The sequence below is a fragment of the Littorina saxatilis genome, linkage group LG14 (assembly GCF_037325665.1).
Source record: "Littorina saxatilis isolate snail1 linkage group LG14, US_GU_Lsax_2.0, whole genome shotgun sequence".
NCBI classification, from domain to species: domain Eukaryota; kingdom Metazoa; phylum Mollusca; class Gastropoda; order Littorinimorpha; family Littorinidae; genus Littorina; species Littorina saxatilis.
Genome location: NC_090258.1, coordinates 21,034,202 through 21,051,060, shown reverse-complemented (window position 1 = coordinate 21,051,060; position 16,859 = coordinate 21,034,202). Strand labels below are relative to the sequence as shown.

At 42.7% G+C, this 16,859-nt stretch overlaps 2 protein-coding genes across 9 annotated transcripts in view; both read right to left on the bottom strand.

Annotated features, from left to right (window-relative positions):
• The window catches only part of LOC138947333 (extended synaptotagmin-2-like), an 81,072-nt gene that overhangs the window by 18,695 nt on the left and 45,518 nt on the right, over window positions 1–16,859 (bottom strand). For 4 of the 8 annotated variants that reach the window (XM_070318788.1, XM_070318790.1, XM_070318789.1 and 1 more), the window contains 4 exons: window positions 10,222–10,383; window positions 6,214–6,363; window positions 5,289–5,355; window positions 767–983 (listed from right to left, as the gene is read on the bottom strand). In XM_070318788.1, coding sequence (XP_070174889.1) covers window positions 767–983; window positions 5,289–5,355; window positions 6,214–6,363; window positions 10,222–10,383 — 596 coding nt within the window. Of the gene's footprint in view, window positions 1–766; window positions 984–5,288; window positions 5,356–6,213; window positions 6,364–10,221; window positions 10,384–13,010; window positions 13,092–16,859 lie in introns of all 8 variants that reach the window. The other 4 variants (XM_070318783.1, XM_070318785.1, XM_070318786.1 and 1 more) reach the window with 2 other exon arrangements.
• Window positions 9,551–10,214, bottom strand: LOC138946742 (uncharacterized; the record flags this gene model as incomplete). Its single annotated transcript, XM_070318145.1, has 2 exons — window positions 9,551–9,790; window positions 10,116–10,214. Coding segments are annotated over 2 exons (339 nt in total), but the record flags the coding sequence as incomplete, so codon positions are not given.

Genomic DNA, 16,859 nt, shown 5'->3' with positions numbered 1-16,859 from the left:
TTTGTTTGTTTTACCCTTGTTTATTGTGTTTTCGGTATTTGTGTTTATTTTATGCTTGACTTGTCTGTTTTATTTTAATGTTTGCTATCCACATCGTGTGATAAATGTTTCTCCTCTCCGAGTCAGTGTAGTTTCTGCACGCCGTTTTGGTAATCCTTATTTTTTTAACTGGTGTACTGTGCGCGATTTGCGGATTTGTTTGTATTCCATTCATATGCTGTTGAAGTGTTGTGGGCGTTATTGTCTGTATATGTTATGTTGCGTCTATGTACGCCTACAAGAATTTGTATTCGCGCTCTGCCAGTACAAGTCCGAACTTTATTGGGTGTGCCTGTGGTCTGCTGGCAGGAGAGCACAGAGGTAATGAACATTCCTCCAGTAAGCCGCCGCTGCGAGCTAGAGTAAAGCGCTTCTTTGGTCTCTGGCAACGTTGAACTACGCTGATATGCCTCACAGCACAACGCAAACGGCGATGCGCAGACAAAGTCTTTGGTAGTGCCTGCTAACAGTCTGCAAGCAGTGATAGAACAAGCCAGGAACAGCCGTGTTATGCCGGATGGCATGTAGGGCAGCAACAAAGGACCTCCAGTCCTGTCTGTTCTGGGCGAGTCTCTGGTACCCAGTCTTAAATTGGGGGGTCTTAAAATGGGGGTTCCACTGTATTTGAAAGAAATTAGGGTATTTTGCCGACTGCCATTGCCAAAGAACACCTCGCCTACAAAAAATACAAAAACAAAAATGTTTAAAAAAATTCATCACCACATACCTTCCTGGTGCAGACGGGGGCGGCCCAGTCCTCCTTTGGCGGACCTCAGTCTCCGACGCAGGAGAGCTTGACACCGATTTGATCGTCTCTGATTTGATATCTGACCCCGCCGTTTTGTCTGTTGAATCGGGATGCCCAGCGGTTGGCACAGTGTCAACAGAAGTGCCGGCTTTATCTGTTCCGGCTTTCGTGGGTGTGTCCACTGAGCTGCCTTCCTCTGGGAAAGAGGTAAAAATTAGGGGTAGTTGAATCAGTTTCATTCCAGTCCAGTTTTGCAGGTAACAAGGAAAAGTGTGAGTGAGTGTGTGTGGGGTGTGTGTGAGTGTGTATGTGTGTGTGGGGGGTACGTGCATGCGTGTGTGTGTGTGTGCATGGGTGTGTGTGGGGAGAGAGAGAGAAAGAGAGAGTTCTTTCAGAGACAGACACAAAGACTTAAAGGGAGCGAGAAAAAAGATATAGAGAGAGGAAGGGAGAGAGAGAGAGCACAACAGTGCATGCGACTCAAGTTACAGAACATATAATTATATAATTTAAAGGGAAACTCATGTACAATGCAAAACTGCCCCATTACACGTAGCCAAACTGAGACCTAAACTGTGGATACTGTAAGTAACCTTACAATAGTTACTTGTTGCTGCTGCTATTTTTTATTTGCCACTTTTCAGAAAGTTACTGTAAAAGTGTCACTTTTGAGTTGATGTCCTTCTTGGTGGTAAATTGTATTGCTTTTTTTGTTCTATGATGATGATGTTCTTCCAAACAATAGTGGCAATGGAATGAATACAGAAAGGAACAATTTACAAATGAAAGCAAGTTAGAAAGAAAAAGAGCAGAACATAACATGATTCTTCTGCATTCCGTAAAAATAACATTCCCATCAATTCAAACAAAACAAATTTGCATACTACAAACCAAGATCAACAGGACCAGCACTGATCGTCTCAGAATCAGCAGAACTGAAGTCATCTTGAATGTCAGCGATCAATTTAGAATAAACGCTGATGCAGTTTAAGAAAACGAAACTGGCTAAAATGAACTCCGAAGTATTAATCCAAACCAAATTCAACAGAAATAACCCAAACTGAATTATAAGAGAAATAACCCAAGGTCAAATTGAACAGAACTGCATGTGATCCAAAGATAAAAAAAAAAAGGCCGATGACTATCACATAATTCATAGAGCACTGTTTATTTATACAAAGTTCAGTTCACAATCTGCGAATCTGTCTTTGTCATTTTCCGCGCGCAAAGGACCAGAAAGGTGCGGTTTCACATTCTGAAGAGTCACTGTCGTCTGCTGCCTTAACAGGTGTGACCGTTTCTACCGTTTTCTCTTCCTGGTCTTTCTCCTCTCTCAGGTCTTTACTACTACTTGTGTCTTTCCCATGGTGTGTGTGTCGATGATGATGTGTCTTTCCTTTCTGGTCTTTCCTGTCTTTCTTTATTACTTGTGGTATTTTTCCTTTCTGGTCTCTTTCGGAACTGTCCTTTTTTCCCTCTGTCTTGCCCTTTGGGACAATCTTCCCTTTTATGTCTTGCTTCCCTTTCGAGTTTTTTCTGTGACTGGTCTCTTTCTGGTCTTGCTCGTCATCTACACCATGATAGGAGAATGTTGATGAAAAGAGGACAGAAAGACAAGGAAATTCATGTACATGTAGCTAAAATATCTTAGATTAGAATGGTAACAATGCACACTGACACACACACACACACACACACACCACACACACACAATCACACACACACACAACACACACACACACACACACAACACACACACAACACACCCACACACACACACACACACATACACACACACACACACACACACACAACACACAATCACACACACACACAACACACACACACACACACACACACACACACACACACCCCAAACACACCCCAAACACACACCAAACACATACACACACACACACCCACACACAACACACACACACTTTCCACGCCTACCCCTTCAATTTAATTCTTAAGTGGAAATTATGACAGATATAAGTCATTGTAGCAACCATGCACATAAGATTATTTTGCATCTTCATTCTCTTGGCTGTTTGACTTAATTTTGCTGTTTCTTTGCTTACTTTTAGATCAATGAAAAAGAAAGAAAAGCAGCTTACATTTTTGTGTAAATGTTGTTTGTAAACTCTGACCTGCATTAACTCTTTTCTGACGGGCTACGACTATAGTCGTAACAGCTAAACAGTCTCTACTGCCGGGCTACGAATATAAACGTAACAGCAAAACTCCGTACAAATCCACATCTCAGTCCATGTTTTCAGTGCATAAAAGTGTTTCAGTGGTTACTTCCCTCGACCACTTCCTGTGTTTTCCCGATCACGTTTAATTTGGAGCATAATTTATCTGCCGAAAATGAATCGAAATCGAAGATTTTCTTTACAAGAGGTTGTGAGAGAGCTCCAACTTGACTCTGATAGTGACATTGAAGACGACGATGATATTGAAGAAGCAGAAATAGACGATTCGGAGGAATTAGTGCACGGTGTTAGAGTTACAATGGACGACTCGAATGAACCACAGCCCAGCACAAGTGATGAACGGTTAGTTATTTGCTTTTATTTGAAGTTATCCATTTTTTGGCTGTTTCTAAAAGGCAGTCTCAGGCAGGCATGATTGCTAGATAAAGGCTGTGTCAGTCAGAAAAGGGTTAAAGCATCTTGACAACTCAAATCAATGTTGTAGCTATGTACACTACCGTATAACTAAAGACTCACACAAACACAAAGTCATGCATTTTTCATGCACCACTGTATTATTGCTATCAAGCACAGCTTCCTGAATCATGGTCCGGATTTCATGTCTAAAGACACATAACAGCATTAATCACAAAGCAATGCAGTGGTAACTGACTTCAGGTCAGTCACACAAATATTAATAAGTTCATGAACGCAAGGTCAAACGCCTGGGACCAAAAATTGTATGGTTTGCAAACCTGAAATGCATGCAAAACTCGAACTCGGAAAGGGTGAAGAAACTACATGATCTATCAAACATGAAGAAAAAAAACTTTAGAAGAATGCTGGTAAAAACCCAAAATACAGGTTTTTATATAAGGATTACAAATGAGACAAATCATCCTCAAACTGCATCCAAAACAAATTTAAACTGCATCCAAAACGAATTTCATTCCAAAAAAATGTGCATCAAAGAATTCATCATTACTTTGACCAGAGTCCAAAATTAACATCCAGAAAAGCAATCAATTTATATGCAGATAATTTGTATCACTCAGTCCACATCCGAATCGGGGTCTGATGAGTAGTCGTCTAAAAGAGAATTGTTTTCTAAAAGAGCAAAAATATGAATAACTCTTTATGGGAAAACTGCCAACAGTTGTTGTTGTGAGTGCATGTGTATGTATGTGTGTGTGTGTGTGTGTGTGTGTGTGTGTGTGTGTGTGTGTGTGTGTGTGTATGTGCGTGTGTGTGCGTGCGTGCGTATGTGCGTGTGTGTGTGTATGTGTGTGTGTGTGTGTGTGTATGTATGTGTGTGTGTGTGTGCGTGCGTGCGTGCGTGCGTGCGTGCGTGTGTGTGTGTGTGTGTGAGTGCGTGTGCGTGTGTATGTGTGTGTGTGTGTGTGTATGTGCGTGTGTGTGTGTATGTGTGTGTGTGTGTGTGTGTGTATGTATGTGTGTGTGTGTGTGCGTGCGTGCGTGCGTGCGTGCATGTGTGGATGTGTGTGCGTGCGTGCGTGCGTGTGTGTGTGTGTGTGTGTGTGTGTGTGTGTGTGTGCGTGTGTGTGCGTGTGTGTGCATGTGTGTGCTTGTGTGTGTATGTTTGTGTATGTGTGATTATGTATGCGTGCATGGGTCTGTGTGTATCCATTTGTCTGCCTGTCAATCAATCTGTTTGTTTTTGCCATCATGTTCACATGTGTATGCATCATAGAACAAATCACACAGATCCGCTCAACTCTTGAAATGTTCAATCTAGAAAATTGTTGTACTGCTGAATAAAAGATCAATTCCCCCTCTACCCTACAGCCTCTTGAACATAAATTAGACACATTGAGGATCAGGCTGTTCCAGTATCTATAATCAAAAAAAAGATACACAGAGTGCTAAAGATAAAATGGGAAAAAAAACAGAATCAAAAATAAAAAAGCTTCGTACTTAAAACATGTAATTATTGACAAAACATGTGAATGTCTTGTTTTGTCAATATTCAAACGTGCTAAATAATAACCTTTCTTGTTGTTATGCTCCAGTTCAAAACAAACACAGCCCCGGTGGGAAATCAGGTAATGCTGTTAAGTTGAAACAAATGATATACAGTGGAACCCCCCTTTTAAGACCTCCAAAAATTTGAGAAATTCAGGTCTTAAAAAGGAGGGAGTCTTAAAATGGGGGTACATTTACAGAGGTTATGAACAGAAAGTCTGAAAAAACACGGTCTTAATTAAAAGGGAGCGAGTCTTAAATTGGGGGGGGGGTCCACCGTAGTTCCAGTAGTGAGAACACACCTGACACTGTTGAGCATTTACCTGGACTGTCGTCTTTATAGAGGTGCTCAGACTCTAGCCACTCTGGGTTGGATTCTGGCGTCAACACCTAATCACAGAAAAAACAGTGACACTTGAGAAAAACTTTTCATAAATGAATCTGGAACAAAAAGGATCGAAAACAACGGTTCCAACTTGGAAGAGACTGATACATTAATAATGTACAATGGTAAAGCTTAATTTCCTGCAGGGATTACCTGTGTTTATATGCTACAATTTATCATGTTTCTCAACATCAACTGTATATGCGGTCTCATTAATGACTCTCATCGCTTCATGTGAGCAGCATGCAACAGACATCATGGGAGCACATTAAAGATTACCGACACTCAGTCTCCAACATGAAAGATATGGCTTGGTTGTCAGTGATATAACAATGACAAAGACATTGCATGCAAAATGTCATCAATGTTAAACTTTTAAATTATCATCCTATTTCTGAGAAAATAAGAGTTGCATTCCTCCAAGTGAAATTGAGCTGGCAACAACAAGAGTCCTTGTCAGCTACGCACCTGTGCAAATGTTATTTTCCTCCTTTTCAAGACGTGCTTTCTCAGACATTTTTAGGTCTGAAAATGAGGGATACAGTGGCTAAAGTGTCTTCTTCTTCTTCTTCGTTCATGGGCTGAAAGTCCCACATTCACTCATGTTTTAGCACGAGTGGATTTTTACGTGTATGACCTGTTTTACCCCGCCATTCAGGCAGCCATACGCCACTTTAGGAGGAAGCATGCACAGTATTTTCGTGTTTCTTATATATCCCACCAAACTCTGACATGGATCACAGGATCTTTTCCGTGCGCACTTGGTCTTGTACTTGAGTGTACACACAAAGGGGGATAAGGCACTAGCAGGTCTGCGCATTTTTTTTAGGTTTGAAAATGGGGGATCCAGTGGCCGTACATACCCTGAGCACGAGGGTCATGTACATACAGCTGTTGGGCTCATCGCTCTTGATGTGGAACTTCTGGTCCAGGATCATCTGTTCTGCGTTCATCAACTCCTTCAGTCTCACAGCTCCGACTCCTATTGTCTTCTTTGTCTTGGTGTCGCGTATCTGAAAAAATGTTAATCAAAAAGTATGAAATGAGACATAAACAAGAAGGGCAAAGCCCATACGACTCACATGCTTGACCTTTACATGACCTTGACCTTCAGCTAAACCTAGCAATGACATCATACACTAAGAACTGCTTTACACATTTTTCCTACCAAAATACCTGTGACCTTGACCCAAGGTCAAGGTCATGCAACACAAAGCTGTTAATTCAAGACAGAGGAAGTACAATGGTGCTTATTGGCTCTTTCTACCATGAGATATGGTCACTTTTAGTGGTTCTCTACCTTATTTTGGTCACATTTCATAAGGGTCAAAGTGACCTTGACCTTGATCATATGTGACCAAATGTGTCTCATGATGAAAGCATAACATGTGCCCCACATAATTTTTAAGTTTGAAACAGTTATCTTCCATAGTTCAGGGTCAAGGTCACTTCAAAATATGTATACAATCCAACTTTGAAGAGCTCCTGTGACCTTGACCTTGAAGCAAGGTAAACCAAACTGGTATCAAAAGATGGGGCTTACTTTGCCCTATATATCATATATAGGTGAGGTATTCAATCTCAAAAACTTCAGAGAAAATGGAAAAAATGTGAAAAATAGCTGTTTTTTAGACAACATTTATGGCCCCTGCGACCTTGACCTTGAAGCAAGGTCAAGATGCTATGTATGTTTTTTGGGGCCTTGTCATCATACACCATCTTGCCAAATTTGGTACTGATAGACTGAATAGTGTCCAAGAAATATCCAACGTTAAAGTTTTCCGGACGGACGCCGGGACGGACGGACGGACGACTCGGGTGAGTACATAGACTCACTTTTGCTTCGCATGTGAGTCAAAAAGGTAAGGAGATACACAGTTTGTAAATATATTACTAAAAAAAAAGAGAGATACATGGATACATGTACAACAATATAGAGTGTTTTCTTATATAACCTAATGTCACATGCTTTCCTTCTTAATGCCACTACTAAAGCAAACGTGTGCAAGCTTGTATGTTACGCGCTTTGGAGCATGTGCAAGAACGGATTCAAACTTGAAATCGTCCCTCCAAAAGCCCCAAAATGCACACACGACTTTTATTTCTCCTGCTGTTGTCGTTTCTTCTCTTTACAAATTCTTCAATGCTGAGAATACTGAAAACGGCATCCCAGACGACAGTACTGATTCCATACGCGAGTTTAGCTTCCCTTGGAAAGTGGCTCGCTCAGGAGGCCTGTTAGTCTGAAACTAGAAGGACAGAGTTCTGAACATAGATGACAAAGACCCCGAAAAGAACAAACATTTCGCGGATGCAGACACAGAAAGACGTCATGAAGAATGTGATGCTTCAAAAGATACAGACTGTGACGATGACTGTGATGTCATTCACATATACCGAGACGTCATTCATAGTTGTTCGTTCACTTCCGTCAAAAAGTAGATCTCTCCACAATGGCTGCTCCTGTGTTTAGGTTTGTCAAGCTTGAGTAAGCAAAACGTGTTTGCTCTCTCCTCTGTTGAAGCTGTGAGACATAAATGCTATTCCGACTTGGTCGTGTGACAGAGTTTTCTTCCACACTCGATTAGCTGATGTCTAACTCGGAGGATCGTTAAACAATCAACGTAATCTCGTGTGGAAGAAAACGTCTGTCACACGACCAAGTCTGTTTAGCAGGTACTCTCTCTCTCATTCTTTGTATGAGTGTGTGCCTCTGTCTGTGTGTGTGTGTGTTGTGTGTGTGTGTGAGTGTGTGTGTGTGTGTGTGTGTGTGTGTGTGTGTGTGTGTGTGTGTGTGTGTGTGTGTGCGTGTGTGTGTGTGTGCGTGTGTGTGTGTGTGTCTGTGTGTGTGTGTGTGTGTGTGCGTGTGTGTGTGTGTGTGTGTTTGTGCGTGCATGGGTATGTTGTAAAAACCGTGTTTGTGCGTGCATGGGTATGTTGTAAAAACCACTGATGGCCATATTTTGCAAAGAAACACTTTATTCATATCATTGCACTCTCTGAGTCCTGAATCTTAATTCTATTTCATTACACATTATTACTATATGATACCATATTTGGGGAATTCAGTAATTTTTCCTCCCAGATGGTCATTAGTGACATGGGGTGGTACTTGGATACCATCTCTTGAGTCATTCTTTTTAGTTCACCCGTGTTCGGATTAAAAACAGTGACCCGAGGATCACATTTATTTTTGTCCAGTTCTCAACGTTAACCAACTGATCTACCAAAGACCTTAATTCTTCTTCTTCTTCTTCGTTCACGGGCTAAGACTCCCACGTTCACTCATGTTTTTAGCAAGAGTGGAATTGTACGTGTAATGACCGTTTTTACCCCGCCATTCAGGCAGCATACGCCGATTTCGGGGGAGGCATGCTGGGTATTTTCGTGTTTCTATAACCCACCGAACTCTGACATGGATTACAGGATCTTTTCCGTGCGCACTTGGTCTTGTGCTTGCGTGTACACACGAAGGGGGTTAAGCCACTAGCAGGTCTGCACATAAGTTGACCTGGGAGATCGGAAAAATCTCCACTCTTAACCCACCAGGCGGCAGCGACCAGGATTCGAACTCACGACCTCCCGATTAGGAGGCCGACGTCTTACCACCACGCCACTGCGCCCGTCCAAAAGACCTTAATGACAAGAATAAGATTGATGCAGATCTCACAAAGCAACATGAGTGCTTGAGACAAGAAACCACAATCAACAAACAAATTCCCCGATGACAAAATTAATGCAATCCTCTGATGACAAAATGAATGCACTCCTCTGACGACAAAATGAATGCTCTCCCTTGATGACAAAATGAATGCACTCCTCTGATGACAAAATGAATGCACTCCTCTGATGACAAAATGAATGCAGTCTCCTCTGAATGCACTCCTCTGATGTCAAAATTAATGTACTCCTCTAATGACAAAATGATTGCACTCCTTTGATGACAAAATGAATGCACTCCCCTGATGACAAAATGAATGCACTCCACTGATGACAAAATTAATGCACTCCTCTGATGACAAAATTAATGCAAAACCGCTGATGACAAAATGATAGCACTCCTTTGATGACAAAATTAATGCACTCCCCTGATGACAAAATGAATGCACTCCTCTGATGACAAAATTAATGCACTCCCCTGATGACAAAATTAATGCACTCCCCTGATGACAAAATTAATGCACTCCCCTGATGACAAAATTAATGCACTCCTCTGATGACAAAATTAATGCAATCCTCTGATGACAAAATTAATGCAATTCTCTGATGACAAAATGATTGCACTCCTCTGATGACAAAATTAATGCAGACTCCCCTGACGACAAAATTAATGCACTCCTCTGATGACAAAATGAATGCACTCCCCTGATGACAAAATGAATGCACTCCCCTGATGACAAAATGATTGCACTCCTCTGATGAGAAAATTAATGCACTCCTCTGATGACAAAATTAATGCAAAACCTCTGATGACAAAATGAATGCACTCCTCTGATGACAAAATGAATGCACTAGCTCCCCTAATGACAAAATGAATGCACTCCTCTGATGACAAAATGAATGCACTCCTCTGATGACAATATTAATGCAATTCTCTGATGACAATATTAATGCACTCCCCTGATGACAAAATGAATGCACTCCTCTGATGACAAAATGATTGCACTCCTCTGATGACAAAATGATTGCACTCCTCTGAATGACATAATTAATGCACTCCCCTGATGACAAAATTAATGCACTCCTCTGATGACAAAATTAATGCACTCCCCTGATGACAAAATGAATGCACTCCTCTGATGACAAAATTAATGCACTCCTCTGACGACAAAATTAATGCACTCCTCTGATGAAAATATTGATGCGCTCACCTCCATTTCCAAGGTCTGAAGACTTGGGTTGGCAACGAAGAAACGGAAGTTCTCCTCCCATCGTGGTTCTGTGGTAGCTGCACGGACAGCGCTCTCATGTGTCGTCTGCCCCAGTGTCAAGACAGCGGAAGGCGATGGTTCGGCCAGTGTCTTTTTACCGCGCTGTCAAGAAAGAAACAATAAGTGTAAGAGGATTTTCTTCTGTCTAAAAAGTTTGAATAAGATAGATTAAATGAAATGAAAGTTTGTATTTGTTGTTGAATGTTTTATTCTTTATCTTAATATTGCCAGGAAGTAGTGTGTCAATATGGTTAATGCTTTAAAATGCATACAATATGTGAGGTATAGGTTAAAGTTGAACGTGTGTGTGTGTGTGTGTGTGTGTGTGTGTGTGTGTGTGTGTGTGTGTGTGTGTGTGTGTGTGTGTGTGTGTGCATGCATGCACGCATGCATGTGTGTGTGTGTGTGTGTGCGTGCATGCGTGGGTGTGAGTGTGTGTGTGTGCGTATCTGTGTGGAGATGAAGGTCAGTGTCTCAGTCGGTGTAAGTGCGGGTGTGTGAATCTGTACGACACTGACACAAATCCTTTGTTAAGACAATGTGTGCGTAAAAATGTGTATAAGGCCTAAAAAAAATAGGTGTGGTTACGGTAACCCGACCTACCCTATTTTTTTGGGCCGACCCTATAACTTTTTATTACATTTGTCAAAAAAATACCACAAAAAAACCAAGTAAACGAGTGCAGAAAACGCAATGAAAGCGAAAGCGCCCGAGTCGCACACTTATTTCCCTGTCAAGTAGGTTTAATTTGTACACATTAGAAAAAAAAGTTTAAAAAAAAAAAGTGATTGCCTACCTTCCTACCCTATTTTCTTTGGCTATGTTACCGTAACCACACCTATTATTTTTTTTTGGCCTAACTTGAAAGAAATAAAGTCAGATCATGTGTTTCACTAATTGTATCTTTCAGTGTTGAACATTCCACAACCAATTTCTCCTTTGGGATGAAAACTACTCTTTAAGATAAACAATTCATACAAAGATTCATTTGATGCTCTCTTTTTTTTTCGGATAATGTTAGTTTCTTCGATACGAAATTGCTTTACTACAACCTCGAAGAATTATGATGTGTCAGTCTGTGATGTCAAAAGTGAACCACAGTGCTACTTGTAGTCAAATAAAAGGTGGAAAGTGGTGGGTTTTTTAACACATATTCTACAAAAATATGAAATAAACAAATGCAAAGCAAAACAAAAATGTTGAACATAAGGTAACATTACATCCAAAAGCTAGCATGCACAAAGATACAAATTGAAAAGAGTAAAAATCAAAAATGTTTAAGTTTGAAATCTCCATGCAAGACAGTACTGAATTGATTTGGTGAGAACTGATTTGGCCAGTTAAATAAAATTGTAAAACAAAGTTGATGATTGTAATGAATATATAAATAATAGTCAGTAGTCCCAAACAGCGGAAAAACTACTAACCACACACAAACATAACAAAGTGTACACGCATGCACACACTTATTTACATGCACTAGTGTGCCCACACATTATAAGACACACGGTCCACACACACTCAAACACACATTACAACCACACATGCTTGGACACTCAGGAACACATGCTGCAGTGTTGTTCGCAGCCTCAGTCACACTCACTGTACAATTAAGTCAGTTGGATCTGGTTTGAAAATATGCAGTATTGGCGTTAACCGGTAATTACCGGTAGAAAAGAGAAATTACCGGAACAAAATTGGCTGCCGGTTTGACCTACCGGTTGTTTTTTAGATTTACCGGGGTGTTATTTTGCTAGTAGATTAATAAAACCAGTACTCTGAGTTGGAGTCTAACTGGTTCCAATGACCGCAGCTCACCGGTTTTTTTGTTGACTGTTTACATCATAAAAGCTTGCGTACCGGTTTGAAAAAGAACTAGCGCCATCACTGAATATGTATAGGTCATGGCGATCTTAACATAGTAGAGAACGCTATGGTATAGGTCCAAATGTCCTGGCTACAAAAACAATGTTTGTCAAAAGACCTCCTATATGGGGGCCAGGGTCTGAGACCTATATGTCAGATCAAAAAGGTATACAGTGGAACCCCCCTGTTAAGACCTCCACAGATCTGGAAAAATCAGATCTTAACAAGGAGGGATCAGTCTTAAAATGGAGGTACATTTACTTCTTCTTCTTCTTCTTCTGCGTTCGTGGGCTGAAACTCCCACGTACACTCGTGTTTCTTTGCACGAGTGGAATTTTACGTGTATGACCGGTTTTTTACCCCGCCATTTAGGCAGCCATACGCCGTTTTCGGAGGAAGCATGCTGGGTATTTTTGTGTTTCTATAACCCACTGAACTCTGACATGGATTACAGGATCTTTTTCGTGCGCGCTTGGTCTTGTGCTTTCGTGTACACACGGGGGTGTTCGGACACCGAGGAGAGTCTGCACACAAAGTTGACTCTGAGAAATAAATCTCTCGCCGAACGTGGGGATGAACTCACGCTGACAGCGGCCAACTGGATACAAATCCAGCGCGCTACCGACTGAGCTACATCCCCGCCCTGGTACATTTACAGAGACTTAATATGAAGAGAAAATGTGAAAAAGCAAGGTCTTAAAAGAGAGGGAGCCTTAAAAGGAGGTTCCACTGTAGTGTGTCAGTGACAGAAAACCGAGGCCTGAGGACAACACACATGCTGTAAAAGAAATCCAGAATAACGCAAGCTAAAGAGAGAAACATCAAAAGCAAGATGGCAGCCCCAAAGGAACCACTGCAAGCACCTTGCTATTTCGCAGGCACAATTCGAAAAACAGAGCTGGTACTCCGCAATATTTTACCACAAACTGGTTCTTTTCAATCATCTGACAACATACGCCAAATAAGAAAAGAAAAAAAAGAAAAAGTAGAGAGACTCGCAGAAGCTGAACACAAAAGAGTAGATACAAATAAAAGTGATGATAAATAATAATGTATAACACTTATCAGCATGCACACATGCACGCACTCACGCATGCACACACGCACACACACACACACACAACACAAACACACTCACACACAATGACACAAACACTCATCAATGAAATAAATTGGACTAGTACTTCAGCCATAACAAAGGACCCAACTCTGCCCCCCACGGACAGTTTGTTTGTTTATTTGTTGCTTAACGTCCAGCCGACTACGCAGAGCCATATCAGGACGAGGAAGGGGGGGATGAAGGGGGCCACTTGTTTGTTTGTTTGTTTATTTGTTGCTTAACGTCCAGCCGACTACGCAGAGCCATATCAGGACGAGGAAGGGGGGGATGAAGGGGGCCACTTGTTTGTTTGTTTGTTTATTTGTTGCTTAACGTCCAGCCGACTACGCAGAGCCATATCAGGACGAGGAAGGGGGGGATGAAGGGGGCCACTTGTTTGTTTGTTTGTTTATTTGTTGCTTAACGTCCAGCCGACTACGCAGAGCCATATCAGGACGAGGAAGGGGGGGATGAAGGGGGCCACTTGTTTGTTTGTTTGTTTATTTGTTGCTTAACGTCCAGCCGACTACGCAGAGCCATATCAGGACGAGGAAGGGGGGGATGAAGGGGGCCACTTGTTTGTTTGTTTGTTTATTTGTTGCTTAACGTCCAGCCGACTACGCAGAGCCATATCAGGACGAGGAAGGGGGGGATGAAGGGGGCCACTTGTTTGTTTGTTTGTTTATTTGTTGCTTAACGTCCAGCCGACTACGCAGAGCCATATCAGGACGAGGAAGGGGGGGATGAAGGGGGCCACTTGTTTGTTTGTTTGTTTATTTGTTGCTTAACGTCCAGCCGACTACGCAGAGCCATATCAGGACGAGGAAGGGGGGGATGAAGGGGGCCACTTGTTTGTTTGTTTGTTTATTTGTTGCTTAACGTCCAGCCGACTACGCAGAGCCATATCAGGACGAGGAAGGGGGGGATGAAGGGGGCCACTTGTTTGTTTGTTTGTTTATTTGTTGCTTAACGTCCAGCCGACTACGCAGAGCCATATCAGGACGAGGAAGGGGGGGATGAAGGGGGCCACTTGTTTGTTTGTTTGTTTATTTGTTGCTTAACGTCCAGCCGACTACGCAGAGCCATATCAGGACGAGGAAGGGGGGGATGAAGGGGGCCACTTGTTTGTTTGTTTATTTGTTGCTTAACGTCCAGCCGACTACGCAGAGCCATATCAGGACGAGGAAGGGGGGGATGAAGGGGGCCACTTGTTTGTTTGTTTATTTGTTTGTTGCTTAACGTCCAGCCGACTACGCAGAGCCATATCAGGACGAGGAAGGGGGGGATGAAGGGGGCCACTTGTTTGTTTGTTTATTTGTTTGTTGCTTAACGTCCAGCCGACTACGCAGAGCCATATCAGGACGAGGAAGGGGGGGATGAAGGGGGCCACTTGTTTGTTTGTTTGTTTATTTGTTGCTTAACGTCCAGCCGACTACGCAGAGCCATATCAGGACGAGGAAGGGGGGGATGAAGGGGGCCACTTGTTTGTTTGTTTGTTTATTTGTTGCTTAACGTCCAGCCGACTACGCAGAGCCATATCAGGACGAGGAAGGGGGGGATGAAGGGGGCCACTTGTTTGTTTGTTTGTTTGTTTTTGCTTAACGCCCAGCCGACCACGAAGGGCCATATCAGGACGAGGAAGGGGGGGATGAAGGGGGCCACTTGTTTGTTTGTTTGTTTATTTGTTGCTTAACGTCCAGCCGACTACGCAGAGCCATATCAGGACGAGGAAGGGGGGGATGAAGGGGGCCACTTGTTTGTTTGTTTGTTTATTTGTTGCTTAACGTCCAGCCGACTACGCAGAGCCATATCAGGACGAGGAAGGGGGGGATGAAGGGGGCCACTTGTTTGTTTGTTTGTTTATTTGTTGCTTAACGTCCAGCCGACTACGCAGAGCCATATCAGGACGAGGAAGGGGGGGATGAAGGGGGCCACTTGTTTGTTTGTTTGTTTATTTGTTGCTTAACGTCCAGCCGACTACGCAGAGCCATATCAGGACGAGGAAGGGGGGGATGAAGGGGGCCACTTGTTTGTTTGTTTGTTTATTTGTTGCTTAACGTCCAGCCGACTACGCAGAGCCATATCAGGACGAGGAAGGGGGGGATGAAGGGGGCCACTTGTTTGTTTGTTTGTTTATTTGTTGCTTAACGTCCAGCCGACTACGCAGAGCCATATCAGGACGAGGAAGGGGGGGATGAAGGGGGCCACTTGTTTGTTTGTTTGTTTATTTGTTGCTTAACGTCCAGCCGACTACGCAGAGCCATATCAGGACGAGGAAGGGGGGGATGAAGGGGGCCACTTGTTTGTTTGTTTGTTTATTTGTTGCTTAACGTCCAGCCGACTACGCAGAGCCATATCAGGACGAGGAAGGGGGGGATGAAGGGGGCCACTTGTTTGTTTGTTTGTTTATTTGTTGCTTAACGTCCAGCCGACTACGCAGAGCCATATCAGGACGAGGAAGGGGGGGATGAAGGGGGCCACTTGTTTGTTTGTTTGTTTATTTGTTGCTTAACGTCCAGCCGACTACGCAGAGCCATATCAGGACGAGGAAGGGGGGGATGAAGGGGGCCACTTGTTTGTTTGTTTGTTTATTTGTTGCTTAACGTCCAGCCGACTACGCAGAGCCATATCAGGACGAGGAAGGGGGGGATGAAGGGGGCCACTTGTTTGTTTGTTTGTTTATTTGTTGCTTAACGTCCAGCCGACTACGCAGAGCCATATCAGGACGAGGAAGGGGGGGATGAAGGGGGCCACTTGTTTGTTTGTTTGTTTATTTGTTGCTTAACGTCCAGCCGACTACGCAGAGCCATATCAGGACGAGGAAGGGGGGGATGAAGGGGGCCACTTGTCAAGCGATTCCTGTTTACAAATGCACTAACCCATTACTTGTGTCCCAGCAGGCTTTAGTAAAACTAAATTAATACCTACTGGAAGATTACCAGTTTCCAGTATGTTAAAATAGGCTTAACCTATCTACTGCTGGACTTACATCAGAACACTAACAGATTAAACTATACATGAATCGCGAGACAAGCGGCAAGAGAAGAGATTTTTGGAAAAAATACAGGTGAATGAGCAAGAAGGCAGAAAAAAGAAAAGAATTCATGAAGAAAAAGAGAGCATGACAGGAAAGAGGAACCAAAAATCTACCTAACAGCAAACTAGAAAGCTCCTGCGGTTCCAAAAACAGGAGGGCCAGGCCTTTAATTTCATAACCGCAGTGCCCCACTGCGGGACCCCACGGACAGAGTAATCTAACTGTTAACACTACCTTTCCGACTTAGGAACTCCTGTTGTGCTGACTTGGACCATTCTCGAACAAATTTTGTGTATTTCAGAAAAATTAGCGTACAGTACTCCACACAGCATTTGTACATCGATTATTCAAACATGCTTAACAGAATCACACGCATCCGTCGCACCGTTAGTTAAGTTTACCAATACATTTAAAACATAACGCTTCTTTCAATGTTTACTGACAAGAACTGTTATCATGTGTCAAAATACTGGATCGGCTTCAGGATACGATTGTGAAGAAAAGTAGTCCAGGAAGTTTTCAAGTCGTATTTTTTTCCACTGACCGTACTGATAGCATTCTGGACAATCATGCATT